The sequence below is a fragment of the Chrysemys picta genome, chromosome 15 (assembly GCF_011386835.1).
Source record: "Chrysemys picta bellii isolate R12L10 chromosome 15, ASM1138683v2, whole genome shotgun sequence".
Taxonomy (NCBI): domain Eukaryota; kingdom Metazoa; phylum Chordata; order Testudines; family Emydidae; genus Chrysemys; species Chrysemys picta.
Genome location: NC_088805.1, coordinates 13,298,559 through 13,314,967, shown reverse-complemented (window position 1 = coordinate 13,314,967; position 16,409 = coordinate 13,298,559). Strand labels below are relative to the sequence as shown.

The following is a 16,409-nucleotide window of genomic DNA, read 5'->3' as shown; positions in this document are numbered from 1 at the left end:
TGTGAGCCTGCCTCTGCTAACCACAGTCAGCCTTAACCTGGGCCACATGTGGAGCCCCACAGAGCTCGCCTCACACTTACAGTTCTTCAAGAAACCCGGGCGAGGGAGAGGGTTTTTCTAAGAAAGCAAAAAGACAGGCAGATGCGAGAGAATAAATCCACGAGGGAGAGAAAGCAAACAAACGGTAGCCAAAAGAGAAAAGTAGAAACAAAGCGAGACAGCGAATGAAAGAGGTGGGTGGGAGGACAGAGAGAGAAGAAAAGCATGGGAAGAAGGAAGACAAAGCAAGAAATGATGCCCAGCCTTTAGGCTAGTTGCTGCTGGTTCATTTAGTCCTGCTGCGAAGGAAAGATTTGATGGCCTTTCCTCAGCAGACACCTCCCGCCAGCCCTGCAAACTGCAGGGAAAGTAGAAGGCAGAATGCTGTTGCTTTTGGGATTTGAGTCTTTCTTTTGTTCTCTTGGGCTGGATGGTTTGTTTTTTAGAACACTGTGCCACAGCAGAAGGGGATTTATTTGCTGGCCTGTCCAGCCCTGATTCAGGGAAAAGAGGCAGATTTCAGAATAATTAATGGGATTGAGGGACAGATCCAATGGAAAGGCTCCCACTGACCCCGGTGGAAAAGTGGTTAGGCCCAGGTCTTCAAAGGTTTTTAGGCTCCTCCTAACTGCCACTGATTTCAATGGACGTTGGGAGCCTAAATACCTTTCTGGATTTGGGCCTTAGCAACCTGCTTAAATCCGTCCCCCCATTCACTGAAGTCAATGGGATTTACGCAGGTGCTTAAGGTACTTTCCCAAACAAGGGACTTAAAGAGGGAAAAATGGGATTGGGGGTGTGGCTGGTGTCAGTAACCAAAGGGGGAAAGAGGCCCTGCTGCAGTCCCTCTAGCCCCCACTAGCAGGCTGCCAGTCAGACGCCCACTTGCAAGGCCTAGCCAAAGATACCCTCCTTTCCTGATATCTGTGTCTATTCCAGTGCTGGCACTCTGGGGACTTGTATTCAATTAATAGCACGTGTAATAGAGAGTGGGGTTAAAGGAATGCTGCTCTCATGGTTACTAGGAAGATATTTATGATTAGTTCTGGTTTGTTTTGTCTGTCCACTCCTAGGAGGTTTGAACGTGCCCCTGTGGCTATTGTTTAGCATGTGCTAGGCCCTGTACAGCCATTGCACAAAGACAGTCCCTGTCTGAGAGAGCTCACATGTGACACATCAGGTCGGACGCCTGGGGGTGGGTTGTGATAAGGGGATTTTGTGAATAGCTTTTCCAGTAGAATGGTCAAAGAGATTGTTAGGCGCAGCAGGCAGAATGGAATCCGCTGAGTGGGATGTAGCTAAGATACCCTCAGGGTGAGATGGGGCCGGCCCCTCAGCCTTTCCGAGGGCATGCGTGGGGGTGCGTGTTGTGGCGGGATCAGCAAGAGGCTTTTCTGGATCCACCTTGTTCTTGCAGTCGGTAAATTGCTTCCTGGAGGCTTTGTCAGCCAAGTGCCCCTCTGCAGGCCTGTCCCCAGGCAGTGGTTTCTCAGCCATGCATGTCTGCATCTGCCCTTAAGAGTTTTGATTTTTGATCCAAGAATCAGGTTTGGCCAGCTCTGCTCCACTGGGCAGCTCTCTTCAGCCTCACTGGGCCGTTTCCTGTCACTCTCCCAGTCAGATTAGTGCTCCTGCCTCTGGCTGTGCCCTTTGCTTTTGTCATTCCGCCCCCCTCGCTCCCCCCACCAACACACGCTCTGTGCTGAGTTCTCTGGGCCAGCATGTGCCTCTCCCCCTGGCTTTTCTCTCCCTGCCCCATACAGGAGCCCTGCTCTCTTCTTACCTTCCTCCCTCCTCTCACTGAGCAGAAGAAGGCTTCTAAGGCTAGGTCTACACTACCCGCCTGAATCGGCGGGTAGAAATGGATCTCCCGGGGATCGAATTATCACGTCTCATCGGGACACGACAATCGATCCCCAAATCGACGCTCTTACTCCACCAGCAGAGGTGGGAATAAGCGCCGTCGACTGGGAGCCGTATTCGCGTAGCTGAATTTGCGTATCTTAAATCGACCCCCCCCCCCCCGTAGTGAAGACCTGCCCTTACATCTCCCTAGGCCTCCTCTCTGCTCCTGACAGGCACTGGAAGGTCCCCCTCATCCTGATGACCCCTCTTCCCTGCTGACGGTCTCCTACCCACTGCCCCTGCCCAGTCCTGCTTGCCTTTGCTCTAGCTACCATATTTAGTGCCCATTCCTTCCCAGCGCTTGGCATCCCATCCTCCCACAGCTGGTTCCTGGGCCAAGGGTTGGGAATGAGCAGAAGGTGAGGTGGTCACATGGGAGCACAGTGAGAGGGGAGGCAGGTAGGGCCACGTGACGCAATAGCGCCAAGCTGCCCAGTCTCCGGGCTCTCCCGTATAGCACCACCCCCGCAGCGGCTCCTCAAGCCCCAAATAATTAGCTATTGGCCAGGTATCAGCCAGCTGGGAGTTAGCCCAGTTTGTTTCCTGTGGCCTAAAGGGGACTCATGCTAGTGATGGGGCTTTCACAGACTAAGAATCTCTCTCTGCTTCAGGACACCAGGGAATTCTCCCCCCACCCCACCCAGCCCAGCAAATTCTCTCCTGTGATTTTGGCAGTCCTTCATCTCAGTCACATTGCCCATCTGGCATTTCTTTCTCCAGCCTCCCGTATACCCCACAGTCTGTACAGAACCCAAGTCAAAGTGCACGACTCAAGCTTGTGACAAAAAACTTGGCACTTCTACAGGGCCTTTCATCTACACATATTAATTAATGAAGCCTCACGACTCCACCATGAGCTAGGCAGGAATTACTATTATTAACAACGGCTGGATGGGTAAACTGAGTCACACGGCGGTTGAATGGCTTACCCCTTGCTCACCCGACCAGTCAGTAGCAAAGCTGAGAAATGACCACAGGACATGTGACACCCAGTGCCTAGCTCTAACCACACTCTCTGTAAAGAGACACAATCCCGCTAAACCAGACACACTCCCTCTCTGCAAATCCTGATCCGCAGGTAGATAGGACCCAATTGTTTAGAAAGCAAAGCCACTGTAACAAAACATTATGAAACCAGCCAGAGAAGGCAAGGAGCAAGACCTGGACACAACCCAACCAAAAGTAAGAGTTCAGAGGGGGAAATAGACCCAGGGAGTTGCTTACCCTCGGGAAAGCTGGGATGTTAGCTGGGAGCTGTTCGCCTTCTGCCAGTGACACCAAGGACGGCTCTTTCATCCCACTCGCCTCGTCCCCGCTTGCAAAGGGATTTCAGAAGTAAGAACTCCCAGGCAGCGGTTAGTGGCTATTAAACTTTATAAATGGGAGTGGTCAGAAACAGAGCAGACACTCCAGAGTCTGATGTAAGGAACTTGCAGCTCTTTGAACACCAGCGGTGGTGTTGGAAAATTGCTTCCCTGCCCGTTTTTCTTGTCCTTGCTCTTTTTGGGTTTCTTTTCCCACCCTGGCTGATTTACTGCTCACAGGAGAAAGCTGAGCATGGAGCAGTTAAGACTTTTTGCAGGCTGTATTTTCTCACGGCAGGGAAAGTGGCATATAGCACCGAGAAAGGGAACTGGGTGATTCCTTGGCATTGTGTTATCTCAGGGCTGAAGCCCTGCTGGATGCACTGTTTGTTTTTGCGATGCTCTGGCCAACATGTTCACAATGATTAGCTCTGCCCCACGCCACAGCAGGGCAGTGCTCACTGAGCAGGGCATAGAGAGCCATTGCTCACTGCTCATCACAGACCAGCTCTCCCACCAGCCATGGGGAAAGTTCAGCCATGGAACCTGAAGCCCTAGGGCCAGACTGATGGCCTAGGGCAGCCACAGCAGAGGGCAGGCCCAGGCTTGCTCCGAGTTCCCTGGGCTGTGAGGGGCAGCGTACGTGACTCCTGAGGAGAGGCCGGCTCCTGGCATTGCCTGAGCATCCATGTGTTGCCTTGGACGGTGCTTGGAGCCGCTCCAGAGAGAAACATGTCCAGCCCGTCTCAGCCAGAGGTGTGTTGTTGCCCATGGACAGTGGGGTGGTTCCCCCAAGGAACCACCCCACACCCCGATTATAAAGAATTCAGTTTCAGTTTCCTTCTCTATGGCTTTGTTCTGTCCTTTACTAGAGGCTTTGTCTTAGATTTTGAAGGCTAGTGCCACACATACTGAATGGACTTTAGCGGGTTCAGACATAGGTGCTAGAACTAGGGATGCTGCGGGTGCTACTGCACTCCCCTGGCTTGAAGTGGTTTCCATTCTATACAGGGTTTAGAGTCTGATTCAGTGGCTCTCAGCACCCCTGGGTTCAGAGCCCTGTTGCTATTGATGCTTTTTGTGGATGAGAAACGACTAATCTAATGGGTGATACTCCCAGGAAAAAAATACGGGGCAGGTGCAGTTAAGACAGAGTAAGTTGGTTCTTGCTGCAGCCCTTTCTCCCACCCTTCAGCTGTTGTGTCTATTTAGATAGTAAACGTTCCAGGACAGATCCTCAGCTGATGCACATCAGTGTCGCTCCATTGACTTCCACAGAGCTGTGCTGCTCTACACCATCTGAGGATCTGGCCCGCCATCTCCTACTATGTATGTGTACAGCCCCTAGCACAATGGGGCCCTGATCTCTGCTGGGGCCTCTGGACACTACAATAGCACAATACTAAAATACAATCATTTAATACTAATAGAGCTAGAGACTTACTTTTTTAAATGAAAGCGTAGATCTCCAGATCTTCAGCACCCCCTATTTTCAGTGCATTGGAGCCAATATGCCTATCTGATGTTAGTATTTAAAATCTTAACAACTTTTAAAATTAAAACTAATCACTAGTCCTGGACACAATTAGGTGAGTCCAGTAAAGTTTTATTTCTCTTCTTCTTTCTGCTCCAAGGAGGTTAGAAGACTGGATGGAGGTGAACACACCTCTAATTTCAGAGGATTGTAATAATTCTGGAAACCCTTGTCCAGTTCTCTTGATATTTGGTAGACAATGTCAACCTCAGTCCCAGACCTAACCTGCCAAAGTTGAGGCTGATATTCCTTTTGTTTGTGGATTTTAGTGGCAGAGGAGTAGGTCAGAGGCAAAAAAAGTCAGGATTATAATGGAAACTCATTTGCAACTTTGACTGTGGAGTAGCCACTGCATAATATTCCATCTCTAGAATGGAGTCTTACTCCACAGTCAGAGAAAAACCCTGCCATCTCCCTTTCCCCATCAGTCTGAGAGACCCAATGGCACTTTGAAGCCATACTGCTGTTCTGCCCAGTCTGGTATCCATTAATCTACCTGGGCTTCCAAAAGTTAACCTTGTACTCACACTGTATCATGTGACTAACAAAAGAGTAGTCACAATGTTTTATTTCACCCCTCCAAATGAAACACAGTTCAACTGACCTGGACTGAGTCTTTCTGCATCTCCCCAGGGTCCTCAAGAGCAGCTTCACCCAGCTGGCCATGGGATGTTGATGTTTCACACCAAGAATCTCTACAGATGAGAAGGCCCTTATTAACCAGTGGGTAATGAATGCTGACCACACCCAGTGCACACCCAGCTTTGGCATGAAGATTGCTGTGGACATCTCTCATTACTACCATAAACCATAGACTTCTGGCCAGTACCCCTCTGTTTTTACCTACATGGCACCAGGCTGTCCTGTACCCATTCATTATAAATGCTTTGTGGTAGGGTTCATGGCCTTTGTGACACATCCTACATACTGCACAGCACTGCTTATACACATGGCATAAACAACATCTTCCGTACATCTGACCTAAATGTCCTTGAGTGGAAGGGTGGCCTGTTGGCCATTGTACCAGCCTATGACTCAGGAAACCCAAGTTCCTGGTGCTATCCCTGATTTACTCTGACATTGGGTGAGGCACTTTCTCTTGCTGCCTCAGTTACCCTATTGTAAAATGCCTTCCTAACTCCCAGGAAGAATGCGAAGCTTTTGCAAACCATGTTGAGATCCTGGGATGAAAGGGGCTAGAGGTGCGTGACGTGTTATGTTGATAAGATAATTTACTGCTTACATTTAGGATGCTACGGATTTTTAATGTATTGTAATCATGCTAATGGCTTCCTGCAGCGTCTTGCATCCACCTGCATCTTTGAGCACTTTACAAACTATAAACCAGACCATCTCGCCCAAACATGTGTGGAAGAGGGGGCAGAACATGTCCCCCTAGCTTTAAACTCATTGAAAACAGTAGCTATTCCTCCCTCTGGTGAGCAGGAGTGTCCAAGCTGGTGGTGGCGTGGGGGTGGAGAGACAAAGGGGGTCCAATCATCCATTGACCCCCGGTAGCCTGCCTTCCACTGCAGAAAGAACACCAGCTACGGGCACAAAATATTGTTCAGAAGTTTGCAGGATCAATAGAGTTGTTGCTGAGAGCTGGCGTCCTGCTTAGGTGATGGCATCCAACACCTCCCCTGAAAAACTGGGGACCTCCAGAGCTAAAAGTATGTGCTAAAGAGCCAAGCTTCCCCAAGTGGGGCTGTAACAGACTCAGACCCTTCAAGGATAGGACACAGCATGGACCCTGTAACACATTTGCGACAGATATGGCAATTTCCTGTTGGATCCTTGAAAGCCCTTATTGTATTAAATGTATGTATTATTGTGGGCTGAGACTGTAGGTAATCTCTCCTGGGGGCGTTGGGGAGAGCGTGGGGTGGGAAGGGAGATGTGACAGATATGAGACCTTGGAGTTCAAAGGACTATATTGAAAATGTCCCAGACAAGTATGGACTTTTGGGACAATAACTGTAAAGAGGAATTCCAGGAAATCCTGGGGATGGGGGGAAATTAATGCAAACTCCCCAGGTCCAGTTATGAAAAAAAAAAAAAAACTAGCCTTTTGAAGCTATGCCCTGAAGAGAAGGTCATTTTTCCTGATTACCTGTTACAAAAGACCAAGATCTAAGACCCGAGCTGTATAACAAAATGGCTGACCCACCCAGCCTTCCTTCTGGTTCCTGCTCTAAAGACTGATAAGAACTAGTAACAACAAGGACAACTTAGTTGTGGGGGTCTGAAGGACTGACAGCTATCTGAGGTTGAAGGTGAACTCTCATAAGCTTTTTAGCATGCCTGTAGGGTCTTCTACTGGGTTGGATTTTTATACATTTTCTCTGTAATGCTTTTACCCTAAGAATAAAGGGGCTTGCTTAGAAAGATCTGTGTTATCATTTGTAACTGCTGTCAATATACAACCGCTGGCCTGTTAGGCGGTCTGGCTTGCTGGGGATTTCACATTGTAAATCAGGAAGCTGTGCAGGGTCAGGATGGAGTGAGATGCAGGTCTCTGCCCAGGAGAGTGAGGTGACCACTCCTGGGCGGAGACCTGCATTTCTTTTTCTCTCTCCTGCTCCTGACCTGGGTATTTCCAGGCTGTACAGTTGTTAATGCCCCAGCAGGTCAGACTGCCTAAGCAGGCCTGCTCTGCCTGCTTTCCTCAGAGGCTATACAGAGCGTCAATGCTCATGGTTAAAGGCCCACACAGCTCCTTCTAAGCAAGCACACTTATTCTTAAGGTGAAAGCATTGCAGAGAAAACATTTAAAAAAATAAAAGCACTTACATGCATGCAAATAAGGTTACCGGGGATCACTCCAACTTCACAAAGGGCTCTGGCAGGTGAACAGTCCTTCAAACCTCACCAAGGTGCTTTCCTGTGGTTACACGTTCTGTGTCAAGGTGGTTATGAACAAGCACCCCCATGAAAAGTTTAATCCCTCCTTTAAACAACTTGGGTCTTTGATCTGTGAATAGGTAATTCATAGACACTGGGTTTCTCCTGAGGGCATAGCTTCAAAAGGCAGGGCTTTTGCATAACCCGAGGAGTTACATTTGCACACACCTTCACCTAGAGATATACTGGAAAGTCCACTGACCTTTAAAAGTTCACAGTGTTTAAAATAGTCTTTTGAAGTGCATAACACATCTCACAGTTTACATTAGGCAGGTCTCCTCCCTAGACACATTCCATGCAATGCCACAATACTACATAAACATTTGCAGTTTTAATACAATGGCCTCCTAAGCTACTTAACCTTAATTCAATAAGATTTGTCGAGGATATTGTCGTAGCTGTCACAGATGCATGCTGCCTTTCTAGCAGAATGTTTATTATATTCATCATTGAAATATGAAGTGATGAAAGGTAATGGCTTAAATGCTGTCCAGGAAGTAAGTTAACGGGTTGCCCTAGGTTGCCAGTCAAGCACCTCGAAAGCCCTTACTGTATTAAGTTTATGTATTATTGAGGGGTGGGACAGGATGTAATCTCTCTAGGGGGGAGACGTGACAGATATTGCAACTCCATGGGGAGCCATTTCTACTCGGTGGGGGGTGGGTTCTCACAGCTCCTCCAGGAACTAAAAACAGTGAGTGGTGATTACCTCACAGAGAGGTACCACCACTTGGGGAGGCTCGCATATACTAGTTCAAACTAGATTATCCAGAAACCAACAAATAAAGGACTTTAGAATAAATAGCCGGAGTTTAAACTGACTCAGGGCCTCCTTTGTGATCCAGCAAACACTCAGACCCTTCTGCCCAACGGGGAGCCCTAGCCTTGAGGATGGGTTGGAAGGACTTGACCTACCAGGGCCCCATAAGAATGCTGTAGGGTTGCCAGCATTGCATTTCAAAAATAAGGGACTGTTTTCTTAGCACCCCTACCCCACTCCACCTCCAGCTATTAATTATTATTATTAATAATAATAATCAGTACTCACATTCATGAGGGGTATTTCTTGCTGCTTTTTTTGCAGCACTCAGCAACTCCTGCTCTTGCTGTACAGGGATGAAGTACAGGACAGGCAATTTTCTATTTAAATAAGGGACGTTCCTTGTAATACGTGACTCTTGGGAACCCTAGACTGCTGGGTGGCCACTGGTGAGCTTTTAGCATGCATAGAGGGTCTTTTTTTTACATGCTTTCTCTGCAACGCTTTCACCTTAGAAATAAAAGTGCTTGCTTAGAAGGAGCTGTGTGGTAGCTTGTAACTGCAGGCAATACACTGGTCATAGACCTCAGAGAGCGTGAGCAAAGCAGAATCACTGGCCTGTTTAGGCAGTCTGGCTTCCTGGGCCCATCACTGTGTAATCCAGGGAGCTGTGCAGCCTTAAAACCTTGCTCAGGAGGGAGAGAGAGACACCGGTGTCTGCCCAAGAGAGGTGCTGGCCAGGAGCCGGGAACCCTTCATGAGCCTCAGAGGAGGAATACAGGTGCAGTTGCCATGAACTGCGCTGTACAGTGACACACTCAGAGGCTTTGGGTTATGAAAAAAAAAAAACTAGCCTTTTGAAGCTATGCCCTGAAGAGAAGGTCATTTTTCCTGATTACCTGTTACAAAAGACCAAGATCTAAGACCCGAGCTGTATAACAAAATGGCTGACCCACCCAGCCTTCCTTCTGGTTCCTGCTCTAAAGACTGATAAGAACTAGTAACAACAAGGACAACTTAGTTGTGGGGGTCTGAAGGACTGACAGCTATCTGAGGTTGAAGGTGAACTCTCATAAGCTTTTTAGCATGCCTGTAGGGTCTTCTACTGGGTTGGATTTTTATACATTTTCTCTGTAATGCTTTTACCCTAAGAATAAAGGTTTCAGAGTAGCAGCCGTGTTAGTCTGTATCCGCAAAAAGAAGAACAGGAGGACTTGTGGCACCTTAGAGACTAACAAATTTATTAGAGCATAAGCTTTCGTGGACTACAGCCCACTTCTTCGGATGCATATAGAATGGAACATATAATCAACTCCGGTTTAAATAAGGACTGGGAATGGTTGAGCCATTACAAACATTGAATCTCTCACACTTGTTATCTAACTGTCTGTCTGTACTCGGCTAGCTTGATTATCACTTCAAAAGTTTTTTTTCTCTTAATTAATTGGCCTCTCAGAGGTGGTAAGACAACTCCCACCTATTTATGCTCTCTGTATGTGTGTATATATATCTCCTCAATATATGTTCCATTCTATATGCATCCGAAGAAGTGGGCTGTAGTCCACGAAAGCTTATGCTCTAATAAATTTGTTAGTCTCTAAGGTGCCACAAGTCCTCCTGTTCTTCTTTTTCCTAAGAATAAAGGGGCTTGCTTAGAAAGATCTGTGTTATCATTTGTAACTGCTGTCAATATACAACCGCTGGCCTGTTAGGCGGTCTGGCTTGCTGGGGATTTCACATTGTAAATCAGGAAGCTGTGCAGGGTCAGGATGGAGTGAGATGCAGGTCTCTGCCCAGGAGAGTGAGGTGACCACTCCTGGGCGGAGACCTGCATTTCTTTTTCTCTCTCCTGCTCCTGACCTGGGTATTTCCAGGCTGTACAGTTGTTAATGCCCCAGCAGGTCAGACTGCCTAAGCAGGCCTGCTCTGCCTGCTTTCCTCAGAGGCTATACAGAGCGTCAATGCTCATGGTTAAAGGCCCACACAGCTCCTTCTAAGCAAGCACACTTATTCTTAAGGTGAAAGCATTGCAGAGAAAACATTTAAAAAAATAAAAGCACTTACATGCATGCAAATAAGGTTACCGGGGATCACTCCAACTTCACAAAGGGCTCTGGCAGGTGAACAGTCCTTCAAACCTCACCAAGGTGCTTTCCTGTGGTTACACGTTCTGTGTCAAGGTGGTTATGAACAAGCACCCCCATGAAAAGTTTAATCCCTCCTTTAAACAACTTGGGTCTTTGATCTGTGAATAGGTAATTCATAGACACTGGGTTTCTCCTGAGGGCATAGCTTCAAAAGGCAGGGCTTTTGCATAACCCGAGGAGTTACATTTGCACACACCTTCACCTAGAGATATACTGGAAAGTCCACTGACCTTTAAAAGTTCACAGTGTTTAAAATAGTCTTTTGAAGTGCATAACACATCTCACAGTTTACATTAGGCAGGTCTCCTCCCTAGACACATTCCATGCAATGCCACAATACTACATAAACATTTGCAGTTTTAATACAATGGCCTCCTAAGCTACTTAACCTTAATTCAATAAGATTTGTCGAGGATATTGTCGTAGCTGTCACAGATGCATGCTGCCTTTCTAGCAGAATGTTTATTATATTCATCATTGAAATATGAAGTGATGAAAGGTAATGGCTTAAATGCTGTCCAGGAAGTAAGTTAACGGGTTGCCCTAGGTTGCCAGTCAAGCACCTCGAAAGCCCTTACTGTATTAAGTTTATGTATTATTGAGGGGTGGGACAGGATGTAATCTCTCTAGGGGGGAGACGTGACAGATATTGCAACTCCATGGGGAGCCATTTCTACTCGGTGGGGGGTAGGTTCTCACAGCTCCTCCAGGAACTAAAAACAGTGAGTGGTGATTACCTCACAGAGAGGTACCACCACTTGGGGAGGCTCGCATATACTAGTTCAAACTAGATTATCCAGAAACCAACAAATAAAGGACTTTAGAATAAATAGCCGGAGTTTAAACTGACTCAGGGCCTCCTTTGTGATCCAGCAAACACTCAGACCCTTCTGCCCAACGGGGAGCCCTAGCCTTGAGGATGGGTTGGAAGGACTTGACCTACCAGGGCCCCATAAGAATGCTGTAGGGTTGCCAGCATTGCATTTCAAAAATAAGGGACTGTTTTCTTAGCACCCCTACCCCACTCCACCTCCAGCTATTAATTATTATTATTAATAATAATAATCAGTACTCACATTCATGAGGGGTATTTCTTGCTGCTTTTTTTGCAGCACTCAGCAACTCCTGCTCTTGCTGTACAAGGATGAAGTACAGGACAGGCAATTTTCTATTTAAATAAGGGACGTTCCTTGTAATACGTGACTCTTGGGAACCCTAGACTGCTGGGTGGCCACTGGTGAGCTTTTAGCATGCATAGAGGGTCTTTTTTTTACATGCTTTCTCTGCAACGCTTTCACCTTAGAAATAAAAGTGCTTGCTTAGAAGGAGCTGTGTGGTAGCTTGTAACTGCAGGCAATACACTGGTCATAGACCTCAGAGAGCGTGAGCAAAGCAGAATCACTGGCCTGTTTAGGCAGTCTGGCTTCCTGGGCCCATCACTGTGTAATCCAGGGAGCTGTGCAGCCTTAAAACCTTGCTCAGGAGGGAGAGAGAGACACCGGTGTCTGCCCAAGAGAGGTGCTGGCCAGGAGCCGGGAACCCTTCATGAGCCTCAGAGGAGGACTACAGGTGCAGTTGCCATGAACTGCGCTGTACAGTGACACACTCAGAGGCTTTGTGGGGAGGGCACAGAGCCCTGTAACACACCCGGCCTAACCAGTGGGTGGGCTGCACTTATACAGCTCTTAACAGGCTTCTTCGTTCCCAGCTCTGCAGTATCCTAAGGGAGGGGCAGGCACTGGCCAGGCGTTTGTGCTGAATGCCAAAACTAGACCTGCCTGCGGAGGGTGCTGCATAGAGTGGGTGTTCCCAGCTCTGCTTCTTGTGGCTGGTCCTTCACACTCACACAACAGCGAGAGTCCAAATCACACACAAGGGCAGAGTTAGAGGCAGAGGGAGATGATGTCTCTAATGACTCTGTTCCTCTGTGTGCTTACCAGGCAGTCTGGCCAGTAAGTACATTTGTATAATCTCCTCCATGCCGCACAGCAGATGAGCTGTCTTAGCCCTATATGAAAAGCAATCCGTTCCCCTACCACTGAACTATAGATACCTCTGTGGGGGAATGCAGCTGTTACAGTGCCCAGTCACACGGGCCAGCTACTGCAGAATAGTGCAACTGCCTGGTGGGATGCAGGGTAGGGTTGGTTATTTTTTAAAGCGGTATAAACAATTGGAAGTGGGTCCCCAAATGCCACACGTCCATCTTTCCCCATTCCTTTGATAATCATAGCAAAGCTTTACACTGAGGTAGCACGGTTAATCTTGAAAGCTCTTTACAGACAGGGTCGATTCATCCTCACAACACTGCATGAGATAAGTATCATTCCCCCCATGGTAAAAAACAAGAAAACGGAGACCTACGAGATTAAAATGACTTGCTTAAGGCCACAGAGCAAATCAGTGTCAGAGCTGAAATCAGAGCTCAAAAGCTTCTGTCTCCAGTCAATAGACAACACCTCTCTGTCGCTTAGCTAATACATACATTAAACCCAGCCGAAGTTGGAAATGGCAACTGAAATCGCTGGCTGTGATTTGACTGCACAATGCATGGAGCTGTGTGGGCTGTTTTTGCTGGTTCTTATGGCTTGGTTTCTCCTCCAGTGTAAACAAGAAATGAATAAAACATGAAGACAGCTCAGACTCCTCATGCAAAACAGGGCGTTGTATTGCAGCAAAGGAGTTGAAAAGAAGTTCAAAGTACTTGCTACTTAATGTCAAACTTTCCGATTATCGGAAGGAGCTGTTTGGTGACTGATTCCTGTTAAAGTCTACTAAGGTGGGCGGGCGCTGAACCCAGAGTAATGAGGCTATTTCCAGGGGGAACGAAAGTCCACTCTCGGTAACTGCACAAATCCACTTTCTTTTCTGTCCAAGAACCAATGAACCCCATTATGGGCAGTCCCAGCAGCACAGTCAAGACCTGAACGGACCCAGATGCTGTGAGCTGGACTCTTTTAGCCTCTACTTCCTGCCCCTTATTCTTTCTGATGGGAGCTATTGGCATTAAATAGGATCTTTATTTCTGAAAAGTTCATTCACTCCTGCTACTAACACTGCCCAGGGAATAGTAGTTATAGCTCAGTTAGTTTATTCTAGGTTGATCTATCACAATTAGTGTCTATGGAAAGTATCGTGAGGTCAGAATCAAAAGACGACGACCTTACAAAGGGAATAAGCAGCAGGATGAGCACTTAGCGAACCCAGATTGAGTTTGCCACCAACGTCCTCAAACAGTACAAGAGACGGGCTGCACCAGGGGATGGGGCAGACTTGTCACCAAGGCCAAAACACGTAAGCACATGTTTAACTTGTAGCACATGATTAATTCCCCATGACTTCAGTGAGCCTTAAACCCATGCTGATAGGATTGGCTGATTCGGTGTGAAACTGGGATAGTGACCATGAAGTTTATAGATACAGATGGGAAAGGGTTAAAACTGCTCCGCTTCCCATTGCCACCGTCCTGTTCTAAAGCAGCAGGAGATCCCCCCTCCCCCGGACCTTAGAATGTGGGGATCATGGGCCAAAATGTTTAAACGTCGTTCTGATTGGACGGACCAGTCAGGCTGGGTGTGTGCCGCAGGCCAGCTCCTTTGGATAGAACATTACCAGAGCATGCAGCATGGACAAGTGCTAATGCATCCGTGGGAATATGGGCAGGGGTCCCCTGCCCAAGGGGGCAGCCCAGTGCCTTTCAAACTACAGCAGTGCTGAGTGCTTGCACACTAACAACATGCAGACCAGGAGAAGAGAGAATCTGCAGCGGACAGGGCCGGCTCCAGGCACCAGTTTACCAAGCAGGTGCTTGGGGCGGCCACTTTGGAGAGGGGTGGCACGTCCAGCTGTTCGGCGGCAATTCCGCGGACGGTCCCTCACTCCTGCTCGGAGCGAAGGACCTCCCGCCGCATTGCCGCCGATCGCGATCGCGTCTCTTTTTTGTTTGTTTTTTGTTTGGCTGCTTGGGGCGGCCAAAACCCTGGAGCCAGCCCTGGCAGTGGAGCTGCCTGTCGAACCTCCCATCTCCTGCATTATGATTTATTTAACAGTGGTACAGAGCAGCCCAGGGACCAGGGAACTTTACCCAGCGAGTAGAGGCAGTCTCTGTCCCAAAGGGCTTGCAACCTGAGTTGATCGGTCTGCCTTTGTTATTATTTAGCATGTGCATACAGCACCACAGGTGGGCAGATGGACTGACAGCTGTGCTGTAATGGTGTGGGGTCCCACAACGACTGGGGAGCAGTGAGTTTGAGGTGAGTGTGTTGCTCACCAATGGAGGAGCCATGAGAGTGTATGCTCTTAGCCAGCGCTGGATTGAATAAAGGCCGATCACTGTCAATCCCATGCACGACTCCATTCCCTTCTGGGCTCTGCGGTTTGTTTCATCAGCACCTCCAGCTGAGCACAAAAGAAGTTGCTACACCTTTAAGCAAGCTGATGTCAGCAGGCCCAGTACACCTGCACCAGTCACAGCTATGCCAATGAGCTCCGTGCATGGGGGAGGCTTGCTGCAGAGTCACTGAATTCAACAGCCTGCCTGCCCCTAGCTCTGGGGTGAGTGCCAAAGAGGAACTTTTGCTGTTTTTCACCTGCCTTGATCCATGCCTGCTGCTGTTGTTCCCATTGCCAGTGGGGGAGGGTGCCGTTCTCTTTACCAGGCTGTAACGGGATCTCGGGGGAGGATTTTACTGCTGCTTGTTTTTACGGACTGCCAGGGCTGTGAGTAGCTGGAAGCCAGTGTGCCAGGGACACCTGCACTTCCAAGCCAGCTGCCACAATACAACCAGCCCCACACTGTCAGTCTGGGACCATCACAGCTATGCACAGGCTGATAGAAACAGTATGCAAATGTGTGCATTGAGATGTACTAGATCCCTTTGGGCAGCTGTGGAGGGGTCCCCTGGCCTGGCTTGTCCCTCTGCAAAAAAAAAAAAAAACGTCTGGAGGGCTTAGTCTTCCAAATTTGTGCATCCCTAAGACCTACATAGGTCTCAGGGATCCCCTAGTGGGCAGTGCTGAGGTGCATAAAGGCCATGTGCTTCTGTACCTGCTCTCTACCCACCGCAGCCCTCTAACAGCCCTGGACCTGCACAAACCAGCCAGTGCCACCAGATCCCTCCACAAAGGGTCCCCATCACTGTGTGGAGCGGAGAAGCACTCAGGCATGTGTGTGGATTTACAGTGGGAGTTAATGTGTCAGACAGTGCTCGTCTCCCCTTCCCACTGCTGGCCTGTCCCCCTGTACTCCCAGATCTGGATCCTCATGGACCCCCACCATCTCTCCCCTCCACATGGCTTCCCGTGAGTTCAGAGGCAGCACTCCCCAATCCACAGCCCCCCTGCAGGAATCTGTTGGCTTTTCGTCCCAGGATCTAGCCCTTTGATGGAGTTCTGATACAAGTGCATCTAAAGGGCACTCACTCTGTTCCCTGCTGAGATTCCCAAAGAGCTCCACATGAGTACAGCCAGGGAAGGCCTGTGTGGAGACGCTTGTGTCAAGCTGTCCTGCAGTGGCTCAAGATTGTGGGTACCAACCTCAGGCAGACCGTTAGGAAACAGGGAACAAACCCCAAACTGGCTGTGAATTCTATACTTAGATTTCACCAACCTGCTATCAAGTTGTAAACTGCTCAGGGACTACAATAGCCTTAACATGGAGTCACAGACAGTCTCCTTGGGTACTCCGATCTATCTTGCCACCCAGGTAAGCGTGCCTTTGTGATAAACGGCCCCTTACACCAATGGTCACAGCAATATTTAGGTTACTCCTAGTCCCAGAGGACCAGTCAGTTATCGCAGGTCAATTGCACCTTAGA

The 16,409-nt window shown here is 48.4% G+C and overlaps 1 protein-coding gene across 7 annotated transcripts in view; it reads right to left on the bottom strand.

The window, feature by feature from the left end:
* The window catches only part of GGT1 (gamma-glutamyltransferase 1), a 74,057-nt gene that overhangs the window by 45,010 nt on the left and 12,638 nt on the right, over window positions 1-16,409 (bottom strand). The window contains exons 1-2 of one of the 7 annotated variants that reach the window (XM_065567952.1): window positions 7,576-7,594; window positions 5,387-5,477 (exon numbers count right to left, since the gene is read on the bottom strand). The exons of 1 other annotated variant lie outside the window; for it this stretch is intronic. In XM_065567952.1, the coding sequence (XP_065424024.1) occupies window positions 5,387-5,448 (62 nt within the window). In that variant the 5' untranslated portion in view covers window positions 5,449-5,477; window positions 7,576-7,594. Of the gene's footprint in view, window positions 1-3,168; window positions 3,307-5,386; window positions 5,478-7,575; window positions 7,595-16,409 lie in introns of those variants that run through there. 5 more of the 7 variants (XM_065567951.1, XM_065567953.1, XM_065567955.1 and 2 more) reach the window with 5 other exon arrangements.